At 36.8% G+C, this 23,216-nt stretch overlaps 1 protein-coding gene across 1 annotated transcript in view; it reads left to right on the top strand.

Annotated features, from left to right (window-relative positions):
• The window catches only part of ADAM10 (ADAM metallopeptidase domain 10), a 43,150-nt gene that overhangs the window by 6,049 nt on the left and 13,885 nt on the right, over positions 1 to 23,216 (top strand). The window contains exons 2-4 of the mRNA XM_069025877.1: positions 2,371 to 2,521; positions 14,353 to 14,471; positions 15,836 to 15,994. Of these exons, the coding sequence (XP_068881978.1) occupies positions 2,371 to 2,521; positions 14,353 to 14,471; positions 15,836 to 15,994 (429 nt within the window). The remainder of the gene's footprint in view (positions 1 to 2,370; positions 2,522 to 14,352; positions 14,472 to 15,835; positions 15,995 to 23,216) is intronic.

Raw genomic sequence — 23,216 nt, 5'->3', positions numbered from 1 at the left:
GGTGAAGTTTTCTTTCCAGTGTAATGAACTTTTGCCTCAGAATCCTCTATAGATTCTTGTGTTACCAAGGTTGAGCTATTTATTAAGCTACCTTTGTGAAGAAGATAATTCCTTTTGATAGGTAGCTGGTTTGATTAGAAGGAGATTGTGATCAGTTGCAGACTTTGAATGCTGTAGCAATGCTGATGTTATAGAGGCTTCTGGAAGTGTTCATTTTGAAGCTTTAAGTCCCTTTTTGGAGAAGCCATAATGCTCTAGGTGGTATGCAGCTGCTCTGCTTAAGCAAGAAGAGAGCAGCAGGAGTGTTTGTGTTAAGTGTTTGCTATGAGAGTACTTAAAACATAAGGAGTTCTTTAAGTTTTGGAGAAAGGGAAAAAGAAAGAGTGTTGTTTCCCTGTGTGATCACAGCAAGTGTATACATTTTTTTGTTAAGAAGAAAGGTTTTTGCTTAAAACCCTCTCTCTCTGCTTTTCCTTAGCGGAGAGAACAGTTATAAAACTTCAAATGTCAGTAGTCTTTTGCTGTCTTGTCACAGTAGTTAGCACTTAAAAACTATTCTTTGTGTCTCAGTCAAATGCTGTCGCTCATCTTTTCACGTGGTCATGAGACCTGGATCAAGTGCCAAGTGTTATTGGGTCTTCAGTAAGTTGTCATACTTCAAAACTTTTTTTCTAGGTGCCTGAAGCTGTTCAAAGTGTATCTTGCAACACTGAGAAAAAAAATGGTCTGCAACAATTTAAGGAGTTCCTTATAAAAGCTTTCTACCACAGAAAAGTTAAATTCTGGAGCACAGGAGTTTACACATTCTGCAGCGTACTAACTCTCTAGTTGATCAAGTTCTTAAAGCAAGTTATTAATAGTGTATTCTAGATTCAGGTTCATTTAACAATTAAAACTTTTAAGTTTAGCTTATATCAGCTAATTTTGGAGCTTGTTTTCTTTAATATTGATATTTCTGGGTCATGAACATGGAATTGGAAAGCATGTATCTGTAGTCAGGCACATGTATATTGTGCATAGTCTCAGGCTAATCTGGTTTGGTTTATAGGAGTTTTTGGGTTATAGGAGGTGTTTATGGTTCATTTTGGTGGGATTATGTTGGAAGTGATGAGAGAAATGTCAGGCACAGACAACATCCTGCATCCTCAGAACTCTTGCTAGTTACTGAAACTATGCAATGGTCCTGTGTCTGTGTCTTATTTGGATTGGAATTAATGTAGACTTTCCTGAACCACACATTTTAAACGTTTTCAGACACCTAAGACACTTCCCTTTCTGGAAAGCTGAATGAGAATGGACATGTAAGAGTAAGAGGAAAGTAGAATGAAGTTTTGATACTGGGCTGTATTTGCAGTTAACAATGAAGAGTCAACGTTTGCAGAAGCCTACAATACTGTGGGGAAATTTGAATGTGATTTCTCTGCAGTATAGCATTAATTGAATTTTAAACAGATATGGCAGTATCATCCTGTGCACATGGCTGCTAAATGCAAGCAATGCATTTGAACATATTAATTCACTTAGTCATCTTTTTAGATATCTGAAGAAAAATGTAGTCCCTGAGAACTCACATTTAGGTTGGTTTGAAGTTAAATTGATTGCGATACTAATTTTTTTTCTTGCAGAATTCAGAGTTCTTCTGATTTTCTCCACAAGTTGTATTTTGGGATTTTTTTTTTTGGTGATTAGTGTCTCTTCCTCCATCAGGATGAGGGGGTCAAAATCTTCCCCATTTTCTGCAATGAACTCATGTTAGTATGAGTCATAAATACTACCCTAGAAGGAATTGTGCAAAATAGACTGAACTAAATCTACATCTCTGGAGATATGTCTTAATAAAACTTTTCCATGTGGTGGAACATTCCATGTGATACAATATGTGTTGCTAGGTGGCACGATTTCCTCTTAATTTCCCATGATATTTCACATGTAGAATACAAACATTCTGAGCAGATACTGTGGTGTTATGACTGCAGTGAAGTTGGAAGCACAATTTCAGGGAACCTGAAGAAAGATATTCAGCTGTTGGACTTCTTATTTTGATTCAGGAGTGCTTTTCTGAAACATCTCTGAAGCATTCCTGTCTACAGTGATGTAGTTTGCATTGTGGGGTAGTTTTGGAGTAAATGAACTGTACTTCCACTACAAGTGGAAGATGCCTTCCAAGGTCCACCTGATGCATTCATAGCTGCAGATTGTGTCTCCAGTCTGTGGGACCAGAGTACAGTGAATGTGAAGTGTACAAAGGAGAAAAAAAAAAGTTAAAATGGATATAATGTGGAATTTGGGTCCTTGTCACCAACTGCTTTGCCCCACGGATCTGCCATGCCTGGTAGTGTGGTTATAACCTTACTTGTCTCTGTTTTTCAGGCCAGTATGGAAATCCTCTAAATAAGTACATTAGACACTATGAAGGATTGTCCTATGATGTGGATTTGTTACACCAAAAACACCAGCGTGCCAAAAGAGCAGTATCACATGAAGATCAGTTCTTGCGCCTAGATTTTCATGCTCATGGAAGGTTAGTGATATCTTAAAAGATGTTTGTTTTAAATATTTTATTCATATGTGTCTTAGTTGTAGAGAAATGTAAAGGATGAAATACAGCCACCAAAATAACGTTAGCTAGAATACACTAAATTTCACTGTTTACAGCATCTATGAAGTATTTTCTCACATGTCCAGTTTAAATATGAAATTGTTGCTTGTAAGCACTTATTCAAACATCTGATGGTAGCTATTACTACACTTTGAAGCTTAAACAATGGAATCATACTGGGAACAGAATGGTAGTTGATTCTGGGTTTATAATGCAGCTTTGGGTTTGTTTGTTTTTTTTTTTGTTTTTTTCAAAAATTTTGCCAAACTGCCTGAGGAGATTTAATTGAGAAAAAGTAACATTTCAAATTGCATTTGAAGCTACAAAATAGACCAAAAAAATGTTCTGTTTTGTGTGTACTGGTGTTATCTGATTTTTTTGTCCTGTGGTGAAATTTAAAAATTATTTGACATGGGGAAAGATGATTACGTGTTACAAGACATGCTTTGCCTTGCATTTAACATGTAAGATCCAGTACAAAAGTTAGATATTCAGTGTGACCAACTGAAGTATAATTTGTACGTTTTCCCTTAGGAAGATCTCGTTGCAATTTAGAATTGCCTGCTTTTTGTACAACTCAAGAGAAACAGGAAGAAAGTTAAAATATTTGTGTCTGTATCTTAGTTTCTATCACTCCCTCCTTTGCAGCACCACACTTTTAATTTATTTTAGGAATGTGTAATCCTCTTGTTTTTCTCGTTATTTCAGTTACAATTTAAGTATTTAGAGCTTGAGAAATATTTATTAGCCATATGTAGAAGGGAAAGAAGTTTAACAGAGAAAATGTAAAACCAGGTCTCCTGAATCTGTCTGGGATATTGTTTTATGAGTAAGTGTTTTCTTTTTGTGCCAGCTTGTCATTTCTTCAGGGAGTGAAGGGTTGTTCCTGGAGGTTTATGATGTAATGACTGGATTTCAGTGCATGCTCCCAGAAGGTTAGCATTAGGGTTGTGTTTCTAAGTGCCATAGAAATGCAACCCAAGTCACGAATTTGAAGTCCTGTCCTTAAAACCACGTTTTGAAGTGTGCTTTTAGTCCAGGGAATTTTATTGTTCTAAGAAGAGTCATATTGCCGCTGTCTTTGCTGTAACTTCACTGGCAGTCTCTAGTCTTCCCTGTTAAATTATTGTAATAAACAAGACTGCAGAGTAGAATGCTTCAGAGGCTCCTCACAGTGTAAACCTCTCTACTTTTAAATCTCCAGCAAGGTAGCAAGACAGTGAAGTTAAGTCTAATGCTGCTACTTCTAAGCTGCAGGCTAGTGGATAATTTAGACTCACTGAAGTGTGCACTGCTGCAGAGAGAAACAGGCCTAACCACATTCCCAGTATCATCCTTGTGCTAACACTGCTAGTGTTAAAGCCATGCAAGGAATAGCATCTGGGAACTAATCCATCTAAAAATTATTTGGGAAAAAAATCAGTATGACTTGAAGGGGTTATAGAAGAAGAATGAGACCTTTCTGGGAGCAGGCCACATTTCAGGCCACTTGAGCAGGTTCATCTTGTCATTGGTAAAGATCCCATAATCATCTTCTGTAAGATAGAGCTGCTAGCTTAGCCTCTGAGTTCTCTTTGTGGTGTGAAGGTGGTTTGAAAATCCTTATCCTGTAAAAATGGTAGTTGCGCCTAGGATCATGAGATCTAAAAAAAAAATTTCCTCTCTTACTTCACAGAGAAAGACCAGACTTAAGTCAATCAGGTTTAAAAATATTTTGATAACAGCTACTGTTACTCAGGAAGGAAAATGTTGGTGTTTATATGTGGAATTGATCCTAAATTCCTATGGTTTGAGACACAAATCCGTCATTAACTGCCTAGGCTGATTGGAAACTGACTGTAAGGTCAAACCAGTCCATAATTTAGGATTTTGGTAGTTTCCTGTGGCACATCTAACGCTTCCTGCCAAAGAGAGGGTAGTTGGCAGGATGTAAATTTAGTCCAAAGTTCCTGTTAATCAATTTGGATGTGCTCTTATGAAATATTTTCATTTTGTTTTAAATATGAGTTAGGAAGGATCAAGTGAATTGGGTTTTACTTCACAGAGTCTGTTTATTTGCTTTGAAGGTGTGTAGCAGTTTGAGCAGCTGTATAAATAGGATTGGCTTGTTTCAGCTGGCTCATTGTAAATAACTAAGTGATTTATGTCATCACTGAGAAGGACAAAAGCAAAACCTTTCTATCAAGTATTCGAGTTCCTTTGTGTGAAGATAGGAAAATAAAGTTTTTGCAAAACACTTAAACCATTTAGATAGAGGCCATGGACTTTTAAAGTGCTGTGGTATTTAAATACAGATGGTGAAACTTAAAGGTATTCAGTCAATATGAGATTTGAGATTCTGAAAACTAACACCTGATCTTTTTTGAATGGTCTTTTGGTCTTTTACCAAATGGCTCCTTAGGATTTGTCCAGGTGTAGTGGTTTATTGGCACACAGCAGTCCAGCTTGCATCCCCTTAAAAAATATAATAAACAGCTTCTACTTATGAGGACTGAAATTACAGTCTCTTGATTTGGATTCTAATGAAATGGCTGTGTTTTGTAGCCAGGAAACAATGGAAAAGCTGTCCTAATATTTACTACCATTCTCTGCTGGCAGCAGCAAGTGAAGCTGGGCCACAGTGGTTCTCAGGCTGTATCTCTGTGACCAGTTGGAACTTCTAAACTTAATCTTTTGGTGTATGCCAAAGGAAGCACCTGCTGGTCACGTGGCCAGTCAAGATGGGAGAGTGATTTGGCTGCTTATTTTTCAGTGAGGTTAATTAGTTCTTCTGTTCAGTGTAGAGGCAAATTTGCTGTGAGAAGAAAGAGTGCAGAACTAAGTAGCAGTGGTGAGAGGGAGGATGCAGTACCAGCCTTTTCAATGGCAGTGCTGACATATGCCAGATAAGCATTCATCAAACTTACAGTTCCATTGTCCAGAAAACGGCTGGCAGCTACCAGTATTTTAGGATTGTGTAAGTAGCATCTGTTCTTTTCATAGGCTGTTTGGATTTAAGAACTGTATCTCATAGTACCCTTCTGTTGGAAAAGGAAAAAATAAAACCACAATTTAAATATTACATATTTATACCAAGTTTAAGGGACCATTTAACTATGGGCTAATAGTTTAATAATGAAATAGAAACTGAAATGGTGGAATTAAACCCAAAACTACCTTTTTTCACACCAGACTCAGTAATTCAACAAATGGATGTATAATATGCCATCCTTGAAAAACCTTCTCTATTTAACTTTCATCTGAAAGTTAGATACCACACAGTATACTGTTCAGAATATAAATGTTTCAAAATTTTTGTTGTTTGGTTATATAAAATACAACTTACAGTAAATGCAATGAACTAGACTGAGCCAGCCACACTATTCAATGCTGAAATACTAACTTAGTAGGACAGTTAAAATTGCTGAAACTGAGCTACAAATCCTTATTAATTCTTTTGAATAATAAACCGTGTATTAGATTAATTGGCATTATTGGTTCCCCAGTGGTGCAAAATGTGCTTATTTGTAAAATGCTTCAAGTTGGAAGGAATCTGAAGGTTTGAAACAATCCTGGTTGTGTATCGTAGCTCTTCCACCTGCCAGTCTATATTGAGTGTTTTAGAGTGAGTTAATTTAAGGTGCCCTTTGAGTCCAGGGAAGGCTCACACAAAGTTAATGAATGCACAGTGTTAATACCAGGAATTTGGTTAATATAAAGTAGTTTTTGAACCCACCCCACAACCCTTCCCCCCCAAAAAAACAACCCAAAAAGCAAAACACAGCACAGACACACTCCCCAAAATACATGGATTGATTCAAATGAGAACAATGCCTTTGGCACTGGCTTGAGATACAGTGAAGCATTTTAAATAGAGTAACTTCCTTTTGCATGTCAAGGTAATGTCAGTAGTTTCAAAAAGGAAGTCAGGATGTCACTTAACCCGATGTTGGATTTCATACACACTTTTCACCTGATCACAAAATGTGTACTTGCACTTGTTCATTTACTGGACAAAACTCTTCCTCTGCAGAGAAACTGGAAAGTTTTCTTCACTTTTTCAGTATAAACATTTGCAGTATATTAATCATAGAATATCTTGAACTGAATTCCTATCAACTGTAGAATGTCAGAAACATGCTGAATACTTCATAGTGTTTTCAAGGACAGCTTAAAAAACTTGGATGATGTCTAATGCTCTAACTGTACTTCTTTACCTAGTGACAAAACAATGAATTCCTGAGATGCTGATGCATTCAGAAGGGAAAAAGTATCTCTATGTATTGTTTAACTCTCTTTTTCGGTCAACTTTTTATTTAATACGCTACTAGTAACTTATGCTTTCTAATTCTTTGCTTGATCCTGTTAATGGTCCATCCACACCCACTTTCACTCCTTCTCCTAGATTAGTTGTTGAGTCTTGCTTGGGAAAGGTGCCCACACAACTTGAGTGAACAGTTGAATGTTCAAGTGGTACTTGAACACATGATAACACTTGCTTACTATTAAATTAAAGATATGTTGAGAACTTCTGAAAGATGTTTTACAATACAGCTACATTTTTCTGTAGATTTTTACCTAAAATTTTATTTTTTGAAAAATACTGTAAGTTGTTCAGACATGTTTATAGGAATGTATGGTCTGTACACGGTCCTTATAGGAAAATTGTGGACCAAAAATTTTCAGTTCCTAATTAAGTCTGAGGGGTTTTTTTTAATTCTTGGTTCTGTAGTAATCTGTAATCCTTCATATTGCCCTCATTATTCAGAGCTGGTAAATGTTTGTGTTTAAACAAGATAATTGTTGGCCATACTTGAGTAGGTTATGAAAACAAAGGATACCTGCAGAGAAATAATACTTGATAAGTTGAATTTTAAAAGTGGTGTTCTGAGCGTGCTGCCATGCTGAGATGGACTGAAGTAACTGAGCTGGTTACTCCTGGATTGAAGAGGACTTTATATTGTCAACTTAAGGTTTCTATTATACTAGATGTTCTTTTTATGGCATTTAATTTAAGTGATTTAAAATTGTGAGTACAGCACAATGCTCAATCCATGAAATGGCTCTGTCTTCTATGTACTATGAGCCTGTCAGAACAAAAAGCAGACTCAGTATTACTGGACTAATCTGAAAATATGTTTTGTGTCTCTTTCAGTTCCATGTGCACACCCCTAAACAGCTCAACTTCTTAAGCAGGTTGGTTTAGTGGTCATCAAATAGAACCTACTGGTTGGCTTTGTGAGACTTAGGAGAATTATTTTCATGAATTTTACTAAGTGAATTTTTTGCAAGGTTCACTTACTGCAACTCATTTTAGGCTGTCCTGAATTTAAAAAGAAAATAAAAAACCATGTCTTTAGTTCTTACTGTAGTCTTTTTAGTATTATTCACTGCTCTGTGACAATTCTTCAATCATTACCTCTCTTTTGTACCTTTTAAGTTATATACCTTGACAGATAACTTGCCAGGCAAGAGGCCTGTGAATCAGGAATCACTTCCTACACCTGTTTTGTTGAAAAAACCCAAAACCAAACCCACCTTATGTTGGTGCTTCACCTATGTAGGTGAAGCAAATATGTCTTGCAGAAAGTTGGGAAGCAGAGTCCTAAGTTCTTACACGTTTTTTAATTGAAATGAAGTTAAAAAATTCTAGAGGCTGAATCTGTCAGTTAAATGTCTTGCATTTTATGTGTTTAAATACTGTGAGCTGGATTATGTGTAGCCCTCAGGAAAAAAGGCATTTGATGTTTGACTTGGGTTTGTCTGGGAGACACCTGGTACAGTGGTGTTGGACTGCTGGGACAGCCCAGCTGAGATGCAGCATTTCCACTGTACTGCTGAAATTGGTAATAATGGTTTACAGCTCTACTCCTTGGCCAGCAAACTTGAGTAGACACAGCCATACTCTGAAAAAGTCATGTTCTTAATATGGAAAGCAATATATTTAAATGAATGTATCTAAGCTATGTGCTCATATTATCAGCTAGTGGATTTCTCTTGTGTTTTTACTTGTTGAACTAAAGAAAGCTTCTTTCCTAATTGCTTTCATAGTTTGAATTCATGTAGTAACTTTGCTTGTGCTTTTATTCTAGTACATCTTTACCTGTTTTATGATTTTTGATATGTTGTTTCTGTTAGAACACAGCATTGCATGTAAATAGTCAACTTTATGTAAGTACAAATGGGAAGGTTATTTTCAAGAAAAAGGAAACGAGGGAGTAGAATCTGTACTGAACTTCCCAAAGAGGTTTTACTGGAAGGGAAATAAAAATGCAAACCTTGGGTAAAGGCTATTCTAATTTTAAAATCTGTACACTGTCCTCTTCAGGACAGAGAGGTACTTTCTTAGAGTGTAAATTAGCCAACATGTAGATGCTTGTAATCCTACTTGGATGGTTTCTGTTATCTGAGCTACCTTGTGTTTGCAGCTATGTTTATCAAGAGTAATCGGTGGCAAATGCTTTGGAATGAAGGCTGCATCCTCATTGTAGTGTTCTAGAATACCAAGTTTAGCAAGTCTGACTTCTGAAGGTCAGGAAAGACATCTGAATAACCACAAGTATCATCCTAGAGATGTTAATGGAAAATAAACATAAGCTGCCAGCATTCTAGCTGAGATGGCTGAGTGTTGAAATGCTGTAGAGATTGGGATTTACATAAATACCAGGGGATGATTCTGTGTGCATCTAGGCGGATCAAAGAAACAGTGATAAACCTGGAGACCCTATCATGTGCTGCTTCAAAGATAAGTTTTCTTTAGTGTAAGTAGCAGGACCATGGGAATTATCAGTTAAGTGATGAAGTATGTTGTGTGGATTTAATAGTAAGTTAAAACAATAAAAAAAAACCCCTTTAAACGTGATCGTTCTGTAGAATTGTGGGTAGTAGAAATCCAGTGTTAGGTTGTTAAGCTGCCTTCTATTTACTATAGTTCAGAGCTGGAATGAGTCTGACAGTCTTGTGGGAACTGAGTTTAGATTGTGGGGTGCCACATGGAAGCAGTTGGAAAGAAGTTACTATCCCCTTCCATTTATAGACCCCCCCCTTCCATTTTTCTGAGAAGAGTCTTTGAGTTCTTAGGTAGGAAAAGTAAGGATAAAAGACTTGCACCTCAAGCAGAACAGTATTTTCTAGGTGCTGACTTATGAGGAGGCTGATGCAGCCACAGCTGTCAGGGTTTTTCTGGTTCCTACTGGGAAGAAAAGACTGTGAACCTAAATGGACTCACCTTGTACTGAAGTCAGATTCCATACTGCTGTCAACCCATCCCCTTCAGTTTCCTTTTGCCAGCCACTTCTTCCAGCTGTGGAGTAACTCCTCCATCTCTTTTTTTTCCCTTTCTCTTTTCTATACAACCTCCTCTGGTCACTGAGTTGTTCTGTGAGCCTGTCACCAGTTACAGCAATTTGACTGAGGAAAGACAGAAAAGTGAAAGCTCCAAGTGCCCTTTTTGTATACCAGATAACAGCTTTTTCTGTCAGTTCTGTAAAAGTCTGCCGACTTGGTACCAGTGACCCAATATATTGGACATTCCATGCTGGTGAAATCACTGATTGGTAACTCATATTAAAAAGAAATGGAATAATAGATTAGGCATTAACTCTTGCATGTAAGCCTTTATATGCCTTTTACCAAATGTTGCCAGTATATAAACGTGGCTTTTTTTTTTTTCTTTCAAGTACTTGCTCTGATTAGGCCATAGGATCAACATAACTTGAGCCCATGGGAAAGTACTGGGTTTTAGCTAAGTACTGGGTGCTCTCAACTATAATTTTTCTTTAATTATGACTGAATTGCTATGTTACTTGCAAATTGGACATAGTCTCCCTGAGCTAAGCTAAAGAGAAATAAAAACCTACCTCTTGGTAGCCTTCAGGGTACTGCTGTTAATGTAGAAGATGTAGTTTATTATCAAAGCAGATTGTATAAATACATATATGTATATATGTGTCTGTAATTTATACCAAAATTCTGTCTGCAACCAAATGGGCAGCCACATAGATCTGAGGAGTGTCCTCTTACCAGATCAGTTTTGAGATCCGTGGAAGACAGAAGCAGTAACAAATAAGCAAGGTCAAAACTTGGCCTTAATTGATTTAATTCTATTCTAGATATCACTACTGCTGGGGAATCTCTTCTGCGAGGTAGAAAGTGTGTAAATAAGAGGCATTATTTTTCTGAAGTTAGTTAATCTGTTGCCTGGTGTGTAGCTAGGCTAGGGAATAGCTTAGTTTGCACTGAGAACTCAGTGCATGCTGTAGAAATGGTAATTGCCAAAAGGCTTATTTGAAGCTTCTTACTTCTTCCATTGTGGCTAGCTTAGAGACCATACTCAGTAATAATATAGACAAATTTGTTTAACTTCCCTGGAGTCTCCTGTCCTCAGAAGAATCATGAAGTTACTGGATTTAAGCCATGGTAGAATTTATGTTTGAAGTTTGGTGATCTGTTAAAGTTGTTAATTACTGGAAGTAGAGATAATTAAAATGCTTGTTTACTCCTCCACCCTCCCTGGCCCCTTCGCCCCCCAGTCCCAAGTTGTCTCCTCCCTCCTTTGGTGGGGGAGAAGTAAGGGAATATTTGTCAATTTTTCATTATTAAGAAGGTGAGCAGTCCAGACAGATAATCCTGTTGTCATCAAGCATGTTTGAATGACTAAGAAAAGACCTGTTTAAAAATAGCTGAGTGATGATCAGGTTATCTAATAGTTTAACTAAGTTAAGAAATCAAGTAGAGAATTGTTAGTGTGAAGCACAGCTGACGTTTTTTGTATTTGAAATAGTTCTCTAATCCTGCAAACAGAGCTAATTTTATTAAAAGATAGATAATTGGCAACATGGGTTAGAATTTGTAGTGTTTGTTATATAGCAATGTGGAAAGTAAGAAGAGGGTGAAAATTAAAGGAGAATGAATAGAGACTTCCTCAGTTTTAAACTGGTGAAACTTTTTATTTGGTACATATAACTTCTAACAGTCCATTTTGAAGTGACATATGGGTAATGTTGATGGAAGGGTATCCCACAGAAGGAACAACCATTCCCAGCTTCATTAAACTGCACTGAACTTCCCCTTGCTCCCCTAAAAGTGAGTCCTGTAGTGTCAGATGTGTAGGCAAAACTCCAGGCTGGCCCTAAAGCATGGTTAGATGGTTGCCCCTGAGGGTAGTCCATGAGTGCACCACGATTGTCCTGCTGGTTTGTAAGGGTGAGAGCAGCAACTGAGGATAACCTGGATGGCTTCACAATTCATACATAGGGCTCATCCATCTATGGACTTGGGGTTTTACTAAGCTAAGCTTGGTACATTACCAGCTTTCAGGCTCAAGTCCTGAGTTTTTTCCCCCACTCTGCTGTTATAGATGGGAGTTAATACATCAGAAGTCCTGCATTCTCTTACACTGTGTACTTCAAAGCCATAGAAAATTGCTGATGCAGTTGAGTGTTACAGACAATTGCTCCTCAGTTTTATTTGAAACACATGAATACAACCAGAAAAATTTAATTTTAAAGAAATGGTGTTTACACTTCTGAAAGAAAAGTGCTATATAGATTGAAGGGTTTTTTTCTAAAAACTTACTTTTTCATGAAGAAAAAGCAGTTTTAGCCATGATAGGTGCTCTTGCTGAGATTAGTAGATATCTCAGTTCATAACAGAGACAGAATTACAGACTTCTTACGGTAAGAAGTCTTCTATCAAATACTAGAGAAGGAAGGAGAGATTCTAAAGGGTCCAGAACTTGCCATTTAACTTCAGTTCAGATGCACTGAGAGTCTGATCCATCCTCAAGTGGGACAGCTCAGTCACAGAAAAAGCTCAAACTAAAATGCCCTGAGCAATGTATTACATCCAAAGTGAGTATAACTTTTTCAAGTACCTGAGTCAAGTTTGTCATATTCTTATCAGTGTTGGTCTTAATTTCTTTCTATCTCTTCAGTTTTAACTTCTGCCCAGGAGAGCCACATAAAGTGGCTTCAGGTCTCCACACTGCCCACCACCCCACCCTTGAAAAATATGTTGGGTAATTTGAAGCATTCTGTCCTACCATGTATCTCTGGGTTGCTTGTTCATGTTATTTCCTCTTCCTCATGAACCTCTGGGTTACCAAAGGACTGTTGTGGCAGAGGTAGTAAAAAGACAAACTTGGAGAACAATAATTCTTATTTCTTGTCTCTCAGTGATGCCAGTATCCTGGTGCACCTGTAGTGAACTGTTCCTTCCTTTGTAACAGGAGGATCTTCCTCATAAAATACATCTGTACTGAAACTGTGAGAGGAGTACTGCTGGGCTTGGCACAAAGCCTGAGTCACAGGGAATTGCTGAAGTTTAACCTTCCCCATCTACCAGCCACATCTCAGAATTTCATAACCTTGTAGTAGATATCTGTGACTGACACACTGCCAGAGGAGAGTAGTTGCTTTGAAGCTTTATTAACACTGTGGCAATAATTATAATAAATACAGTTTGATTGTGAAATGCTGTTTGCATTACAGAATGGTCAACATGAGTCACTACAGCCCTTCCCAGGTTTTAAGTGTAGGCATGGCTTTTTTTTGATCCTGAAGTTTGCATCTTAATGTACCTCTTAATGTTTCAAAATACTTATAAGTATGGTGTCGTATTTAACATGCAAGTGGAGACTGAAGATACATTTTGTGTTTGCTTCAGCTAATTGGTAGAAAGTAACTAGATTTAATCAACTTTACACTATGGCACTTAATTGCCTGGGTTATTTTGTTGGTAGCATACTTGGATAATAACTTTCACTCTGAAGGTCATCTCTGTTGGTCATGGTTTTTAGATGAAGACTCTTAACTCTGATGTACTCGACTTGTCTGAGTTACTTTTTGTGTAGGAATTGGTGATGTAACTATAATATTCCTTCAATTTCATCATTGTGCGGAAAAACAAAAATACAGAAAGAAAATCAGGACTAAAATTGAAATGGCTGAAGTTTCAACAACTTCATGATCTGTATTTGCACAAATGTTTATACAAAATTTAGGAGAATACCAAATGAAATTATGAAGCAAGCTAATGGTTGTCACAGGTATGAATTCATATAATGTCAGTTATTTTAAAACACTTCAGTTATGTTGCTTGCTTGAATGAAACTCCTGTTGTCATATGAGCAAGGTGTTTCATAGAAAGATGAGTCATAGGATTTGCATTAAAGTGTGTAGTGTTGCAATTTGAACCCAGTCATTCAATGAGGAGAGCTGTTTACATAGCTGTTCATGTAATTCTACCAGTTTGAGCATTTTTATTAGATGTTGTTGCCCATCTTACTGTTTGAGTTTCAGTTGAAAACTGAACTGAAAACTGAGTTGTAGCTCACCTACATTTACATTTTTTAAATCTTAAGTGTCTTCAATGAAAGTAAAATAAGTGATAGCTGTTTTCATCTGTTCTGCTTCATGGTACTGTGAAGTAAAATAGTTGCATTTTTCCTAAGCTGCCCGAGTGTCTTCTGAAGAACTGGGAACAAGTGTATAGTCCAAGTCAGCATTTTAGAATTATGTGTTTAAGTCTCACATGCTTTCTGGCTTAAGTCTTGTAAATTTAGCTACTTAGATCAAAAGCATCTAAATAATCTTGGCTTAAAAAAATCCTTCTAGGCTCTGGTCTAATTCTTGTACAGTAAAAACATTTTCTACAGATAAATTTTGCAAGGTCTGCAAATTGTTTGCATAAAAATGTTGTTTTGAAGTAGTTTTTTTAGTGCTCTTGGAGCTGAAGCTCAAAGTCAATTTACCTTCTTTTTTTATTCACTTTAGACAATTCAACCTTCGAATGAAGAGAGATACATCTCTTTTTAGTGATGACTTCAAAGTAGAAATATCGAACCAAGTAATTGATTATGATACCTCCCATATTTACACTGGACACATTTATGGTAAGTGTAACCCTTCAAAGTGGATGAAAGCAGTTTTAAACAGGAATTTTCCAATAGTACATGGAGAAATTTAATATCTGTATTATTAGATTATTGTTAAACTTTAATAATGCATCTAACGTATTTAAACTCCTATCTGCATATATGAGTCACACTTAACAAATGAGTATTTTATCTAATAATTTTCATACCCATAAAACTTGAATTTCAACTCTGTAAACATACTCTTATGGAAGTCTGATGCATTAAAAAAAAAAGGAAAAAATTGTATGCATTGAATAAAAAAGAAATTAACTGCCATTCTTAGTTTAAAAGAAAAAAAGGAATATAGAGTTACCATCCTTAAGGGTAATATACCTGAATTCACTGAATACGAAAGATAAAATTGATTAAAAATGAAGAATTACAGAATTAAAAGCAGATGGAAAGAAGAAATGGATTAAAATTTACTCTGCCCCTCTTTCTACTGTTTGTTCTGTTTTCCAGAGGATCTTTCTTAGCGATCTTCTGTATGAAGTCTTGAAGTGAGCATTTTCAACTTTGAAAAGTAATAAACACAGTTAGGGCTTCATGTGCATCTTAGCAGACTTATTTACCAGTTATTTTGAGTAGGTCAGAAGGCTTTTTGATAGTGGGATTCTGAACTTTCCTCAATGGAACCGTATATAAACATTCTTTTAGCAGAATGATCTTTCTTCCCTTATATGGGAAAGGCTGTTGAGATGCTGCATGTTGTAGCAGTCAGTGATTAAACTTTGACAGTTGTACTTTTCCCTGATTGTGACTGCTTCAAATACAAATTCACTGTCTGCCAGGTTTAAACCTAGCTACAGTTTTAAAAGAGGATTATGCTTGAAGAGAAAAATGGATGTCTTGAATATAGGAAAGTCTTTAAAAGCTTTCAAAGTTCCATATATGCTCTGATTTTACTATTTATTTTATATTTCTGATTGTATGAACAGATGTATACGGACAGGATTTCACTATAGAATTACATGCTGTGTATGTAACAGCTTTAAAATACAGAGTTGAATTCCTTATATGCTTTTTAAACATGTCATTTATGTGCCTGATTGGGAAGCTACTGAACTTGGTGACTGTGATTTTGCTGTAACTGTTTCTCTTACTGATGGATAATCTTAGTCTTAAAAAATCAGACATGTCTTTGTTAGCCAGAATCTTATTACCCAGAATTCATGCAGATTTTTAGTAGTTGGGAACTGGTACATGATTAGGATAATTATGCAAGTACCTTGTGTTAGCAGTGAGCATAACACCTTGGGTAGTGTGATGTTTGAAGTTTGCTCAGGGCTGAAAGCTTTTTGAAGGGTATAAAAAAACTAATGCACTTTGTCCCTTAACAGGTGAGCAGGGAAGTTTTACTCATGGGTCTGTTATTGATGGAAAATTTGAAGGATTCATCCAAACTCACAGTGGGACCTTTTATATTGAGCCAGCAGAGAGATACATAAAGGACAGAAACCTACCATTCCACTCTGTCATTTATCATGAAGATGATATCAGTGAGTACTTCCATTTTGTGCTACAGATGAAATATTTTTTTTATTAAATGTCAAGACCTGTAAGCCATTTGTAAGCATCAAATGAGACTTTGGCTTGTGTATGACACCGTAAATCATGCTGTCCTCAAGTGATTCATATGCAGTTATGGTGTGAAAGAGATTTATAGCAAACCAAAATGAGTCTTCTTTATTCTGCCATTTTAAGAAATACTTAGCAGTCAGGCTTAAGTGTGCAAGCAATACGTTTCCTACCCAATGGATACTTTGAAAATACATTCTTAAAACGATCCGTACTAATTGGCCTTCCATGTGATCTGGAAAATAAAAGATAATAAAAGTTCAAGTCACTAAATGATTACCTGTATCTCATGAGGGTGACATTTGTGTGAAATAAAAGCTTCCCTTGCATGTGTCTGTCACATGTGCCTTCAGAGAGCTCTTTAGAAGAGGTGGTGACACCCAGTATGTCCCATTTTACACAATAGCTGATGGAAGTGTACAGAGAATAGTACTTAAATTTGACACCTATAGCCCCAGAAATCTAGCTTTAGTGGCAAATGCTCAGAAGGATGAAAAAGTACCATGAAATACTTCTACATCTTCAGAACTGATGCACCAGAGCTCACCGGCACTCTACCTGCCTATTTATGTATGATCAGTCTTCAGATGTAATACAAATCAGTTTTGTTTGATGCTTAAGTTATACTGAACCTCAAAAGTACTGCAAAAAAGTTTGATTCCAAGTCTAAATTCTTCCAAGTAAATGTTGGCAGAGAGTCAGTTTAACTTTTGGTTATTGAAGCTAATAAACTGTCTTTCCAGCTAACTGCAGGACTCCAATCTTGCTTAAAAATCAATTTAAACCATAACTTCATTTAAAAACATGTCCCATCAGGCCATTGTGCAAACCCTAGAGGACTTGAGTTTGAAATCTCGTTTGCAATTGGATGAGGAGGCTTGGATTAGATCATTAGAAATGACTTGAACCACTCTGATAATGATATATGTACAAATCATTTTCAAAGTATTTCATAATGAGACTGTGTTGTGAAAAGCAGTGTCAAAGAATAGGAAGTTAGATGAGGAAAATTTCTCTCTGTGATTTGGATTTGTATATTATAATTTTCTCGGTGCTGTAAGCCACTGAAAGAACAAGGTTATTGCATATTGCTCTCCTTGATTACTTCTCTTGTGTGAATGCAGTGAAGAGAAGTGATCTTTCTCTACTAAAAATTCAGCAAATTTGGGTGGGTTTTTGTTTTACTTTCAATGGCAGTGTGCTGTCTGTGAGTATATTAAAATTGCTGTGAGCTAGCAAATATGTTTGTCCTTCCTGTTATCTCATTCTGTAAATATGATTACTAACCCAAAATCAGATAGAATTTCCATAATTTTAAAGAGCTTGTGAACGAAAGCGTTTACTGGATTTGTGAACAGTATCTGGTTTCTGACTTCTGATTCTGTGAGCAGTATCTGTGAGTCAGCGTTTTTGGCCAGCAAATGGGACGAGGAGCCTGGACAGGCATTCCAAGAGCCTTTTATTATTTTATTCCATTATCAATCTCACATAGAGATGAGACAGAGGTGGTGCAAAGCTCACGCTGTCACAGGCATCCCAAGACTTCCTTGTTACAAAGAATTCTTAAAAGCTTTTTAGCCAATAGCATGCTTCTAAAATTTACAGACAACTGTTTTAACCAATCTTCAGTAACGCATGTACATCTGTTGTACATAGTACTTGCTTGTTATGCCTTATATAATGCACAATATTCCATTATTAAGCTTAAACTTATCTATCTTGCTAAGCATATTTTTTGCAACTTCAAAACCTATCTCAGCCAAACCTAGAAACTCTAACCATTGTTTTAATGTCCTTGCTTGCTATATAATTGTATCCTCTTCTATCTTCAAGTTTTCGCAGCTAGAGCTGATTCTTAAATTCTTTTGCTTCATTTCTAAAATCTGCTTTTTTCTCACACCTAAGAGCTTTTCCACCTTTTTGTGTTTCCCACGAGTGTGTATTTTCCTGGTGCTCACAAGACCCATACTTGAGAATAACTTTACAGGATTGCATTCCATATTTTTGATTATCAGAGAAGCTGCGGCGTGAGCTTCATTTTCATCCCTGCAGAGCATTGCTGGTCAGTTCACCGGGGGGAAGTCAGTCCAAAGGGGAGAAGGCAGTTTTTCCCTGTCAGCTGCAGTTGGAGTATTACTGGCTTTGCTCCTGTAGCAGGAAAGTAGTGGGGGAAAAGTAATAAAAAAGTTACAGAAGTCTGGCATGAAACTCTGAGATACATCTTTCATAACACTGCTGTGAATAATTCACACATACTTCTGAGTTTTGTGTTGCATCTTACAGGTCTCACTGAACAGTTCACTTCCCGATAGTGGGAATATGGGACTTCCACTTATGTAGGACTTCGTGTAAATAAGTCACTGTCAGCTTCATAAAGGGTTTTATTAACTAACCCCTGTTCAAAAGAGGGGGAGGAGGAAAGTAAGAGATGTAAGGCAGTGATGTGCCCAGTTTTCAAAGGTTGAGACAAGGAAGAAGATTGTCTCGTGTCCCAGTTCCTTGTGCTGTAAATAGTGAGTGACTAAAAATATTCTTCACTGTTATCGAATACTGACAGAAATAGAACTGTGCCTTAAAGAAGCAGATAAATTGATTTTATGAGAGTTACTACTGCTGTTTTGTAGGATTGATCTCTGTTGGAAAAGTAAATGGATTGTTTTGGAAACTGGAAAAAGTAATGATGAAATGGTTTCTTACTAATATCTTATTAAGGTGAATGGGAGCAGGATATGTTGGGGTGTTTTTAATTATTCAGGTGATGGTATTTTGGCTTACATTGTTTTTCCTCTTGAGTCTAGTGCATCATAACCATCAGTTAGAAACAAAATCGTATTATCAGAGGGTATGGTCTAAATCTATTCCAGTGAGCCACATTAAAGCAGCAGTACAGTATGGCTTCCAAATCACCAAGTGAGTGAGCATTGCTGCTTGCTCAGCAGGGTTGAAAATAGCCCATCCTGGTGCGAAGTCTAAGCAGCACTATTTAAAAATTCATCACTCCTGTTGGTTTCTGCCAGTGCAGTCTGATGTGCATGTGGTCTGATTGTATAGTGTCACTTTAGTCATAGGGATCATAGATGCTGCTAGGATTTCTGTTGTCTAAAATATCTGGAGTGTAAAACTACTTCTGTCTCTTTCTGAAGAGTGCTTTTGAAGCTAAATTATTTTTGTCTTTCATGAGACCTATTTTTGCATTGAACTACAGCTCTAAAAAACCCCAACAACTCAAAAAAGCTAAGATTTATAGTAGATTCGTTGTTAATTTGTTGTTACTGCTCCAGTCTAAAGCCAGCTCTTGTGAAATAGAGTCAAACCACTACTATATTACGTAGGACAAAAGCAACAAAAATAATCACATTTCTAACTCCGGAGAGACTGAGGTAAAAAGTCATCTTTGCCTTAATTTGGGTATTTTTTTGGTCACCCATGTTTTCAGCCTTTTGAAACAATATGCTTTTTAGTGCTTTTCAGAAACCACAATGCAACATATGATTAGCATCTCAATGAGTTCTTTTTCAGTAGTTAAACAAAAGTTGTTTTGTAAATGGGGATTATATTGTCAACTTTATAAGGCAGCTTTTGTCCGTTACAGTGGATCTGGTGACCAGTGGAAGGCAGCCTTCTATTCATGACTTGAAACACAAGTTGAATGATTTTAGTTTCTAAACCAGTCTTGATCAAACTGTTTTATAATTGAGGGCTAGAAAGATGCAAATTGCTGTTTACATTTAAGATATTTAGGAAACATTAAGGCTGAGGATTTAATTTGAACTATATTTACTTTATTTAAATAATGTTTGCTTCAAGTGTATCCCTGAGTTCATACTGTAAAATACAAAATCAGTATTTCATCAGAACAACAGTATACAGGAAGATCCTGTTCAGACCTTCAGGAAAATTAACATGGTCACTTCATTCTTTATGGTCTTGGAAGAACCATACAACTAAGAACAGAAAGTGGTGTCGTTTGTAATTTTGCAAAGCCCTATCTGCTAAATGGACTGACCATTGCAGACTGTGTTATTAATGAGAGCCTGGTTTCTTTTTCATCACATTGCAATGACAGTTGTCATAGGAGCACAGTGTTACAGAGTGCTGCAAATGAAATCTGTAATAAGGATTTTTTTTTGTATCTGCTTGCATTTGAATTTTATTCTGACAGTATTGCTTTTGCTAGTATTGGGCAAATCTCTGTGGCTGTTAACGAATTGAGTTTTCCTCATTTGTAATGGACATTTGATGTCATCCTTGTCCCAGATGCCTAAGTCCAGTAATTATTAAGTAGTTCACCTAAATGCTTAACAGATCATACTATTTACTGATAATTAGAAGAAGAAAAACCAAATGTTCAGGAATGTCTTTGTGGAAGGTAGTACACTTTCTTAAAAGGAAAAAATTCTTATTTTGAGCATCTGGAGTTGTATATATCATTAAAAATCATCTGCTATCTAGTTAGAATAAGACATGGTTGTCAGAAAGCATGAAATGACAAGATTTTGTGGGTGGTTTTTAGCTTTATTGTTACTATATTCTACTCTTTATTATTTTTTAACATTCTGCTGGGATGTACAAAAAACAAAAATGGACAGTACTAGAAAAGGAAAAGTTGGGGGTTTTTTTGCCTAATGATTTTTTTCTAGTTAGAAGATGGAACCTGCTATTAACCTCTTCTGTAGCTCTCTTGGAAAATAGTCTTCTACTTTCTCTTCAACTCTGCAATCACTGTAAGCAATCAATTTGTCGTGAAGGCATGTTTTTTTTCCTTTTCACTTCACAGGGTTGTGGTAGGGATAGGCTAAGAAGCTCTTGATCCCAAAGAGCTGGCAGAAGGCTGCACAGAAAGCTGGCACATCTCAGAACATTGAAAAGCTTAACAAGAACATGCATTAGACTTCTGTCTTGTGGGTCAAAACTGTCCAAGTCATCTGGCACCATGTAGTTCTTGCTTAGCTTCAGAAATTTAAAAATGGAACTGCTGCAGGGGATGATGGAAATAGGAAGTCTCAAAAGATGAAGAGAGAATGGTGCCTTCCAGTTTGGGGGCAGTTCAGCATTTAGCAAATGAAAACTTCATATGCAGCTTTCCCTGTAAGTTAGAAATGGTTCCAAAATGAACTATCCTGTGTTACCTGTCTCCTGTGATTAGCAGGGAGGTTTCAAATCTATCCATGGGGGATTTGTCTTTTCCAGCATATACAAAACCTCGGCTATTGCACACTGTTTTGTGTTCAGTTTTTTGTAATTTTAACTGTCATGGCTTTAAAGTGTTTCTTACTAGATTACTTTTGAAGTGAGAAATATTTGAATTGCAGGCAGTCAGTATAAAAAATGTGTTAAGGGATTTCCTAACATCTTTGGGAAACAAGATAGAGAGAAAAGACAGATTATTTTGTGTAATACACGGAGAGCATTTATTTCCAGTACTGTTCTGTCAGTTGTCATAATGCTTCGGAGTGGGGCTCCTGCAGGAGTTGCTTTCAGGGTACAGTGGTTTTCTGCAGGGGCAGTGTGTGGTGGAAAGGCAGGATGGGCCCTGGGTAACCTGCTGTTGTTGCAGAGATAAAGTCAGTGGTGTGAAGCCAGATCATAGGTAATGAAAATTTGCATTAGACTAAATACAGTAGAATTTTTTCATACTTGTTTGAGGACAAAAGGGTGGTGGAGATGGAGAAGGGAAGGATCATATCTACGGTCCTTGGCTTGTAACTCCAATCTAGTGGTATTAAACAGGATCCCGAAAAGTACAAGATGACTCCAACAGAATAGTGCTTTTTGTTTAATATTGGTTGTGGCCAAGTCAGTGTTCCACTATTGTGCTGGAGCAAATTGGGTGAGGTGACTTGCACTAAGAGCATATTTTTTCTCTTTTTCGCTCCATTCTTCTGGCACTGTGCCAGGGCTAATTGTGCTGGGAGGAATGTGATGAGACAGTAGTTCAAAAATGGTATTTGGGTGGTGGTAGAAATTGAAATGAGGGAAACTAATATGCAGAAAGTCATGAAATAATCTTACCAGGTAAGCTGTATATTGACATAGTTTCGCAGTATCATGCAGTATGACTGCAGGAAACAGGCACAAGAGTCAAAGATAATTAAAGGCAGCTGTCAGATGAAACTATATCAGAGCCCATACTCCAAGGGAGCACATTTGCTGTGCTCCAGCTGCTGCCAAGCCTTGACTCCACAACTTAGACTAGAGCTAGTCCAGGGCAAAATCACCTGAAATGCATATAACGTGGGCCTTGGTGCCTAGGCTTTACAAGTCTACTCTTACATGTCTGTTCTGTTTACTCTGTGAGTTTGGATCCCCTCACCAAACAAAAATAAAAAACAAACAAACCAAACAACAACTCCCAAAACCCACAAATCTTGGTAAAGTTTGCACATTTCTGACAAAAGTGGCACTCTGTTGAGATGCTAAAACTGTGGTTTGCCCTACAGAAACTGACTTGTTAAGTTTTCAAATTTGTGGCAACAATAATCTGTATTCCATTATTTCTTACTTGGGCACCACTTTATGATGGAGTCCAATCTGCAAAAAAATTGAAGGGACAAGTATTCAGTACTTCTCCAGAGGAAGCTTCTGCAAGTACAGGTTACAAATCTGCAGTAGGTACTGATAGTAAAACCTTCATGTGTGTGTCTGAAGCACATTCCCTTATGCAATGAAGTCTGCACTAGCAACTATTGCAACTATTATTGTTGAACAGGTGATTGTAGGATATTCTCACTAGTATGGCTCTCCAGCATGTTTAACTAACATGTAGTGGTTAACTAAACCATGGTTCTACCCATTAGCATATTCTATCCATTCCCTTCTTATGTATTGGTAGCTAAGTAGCATAATGTGAATACTTCCAAAAAATCTGTGGAAGATGAATAAAATAATAAAATCCTCTAAGAACGTTAGCAAGGTTTCTTAGCTCATTTACCAAGTAGCATAAAAAACCCCTTTCTCTTATCCAAGCAGTCTTTAGTATACTTGATCTTTAATAACTTTCCATTGTGATGTCATTTTTTGAAGGCTGCTTTTAGTTAAAGCAAGTGGGTACAGATGTGTAAATAAAAGCTCTCATTTTTATGTTAGACATTGCTCATCGTATTTTCTTGTGCTGCCTGAGAAAATAATGTTAAGAAGCAAATG

The sequence above is a fragment of the Aphelocoma coerulescens genome, chromosome 10 (assembly GCF_041296385.1).
Source record: "Aphelocoma coerulescens isolate FSJ_1873_10779 chromosome 10, UR_Acoe_1.0, whole genome shotgun sequence".
Lineage (NCBI taxonomy): Eukaryota > Metazoa > Chordata > Aves > Passeriformes > Corvidae > Aphelocoma > Aphelocoma coerulescens.
This window is presented reverse-complemented; position numbering and strand designations above follow the sequence as displayed.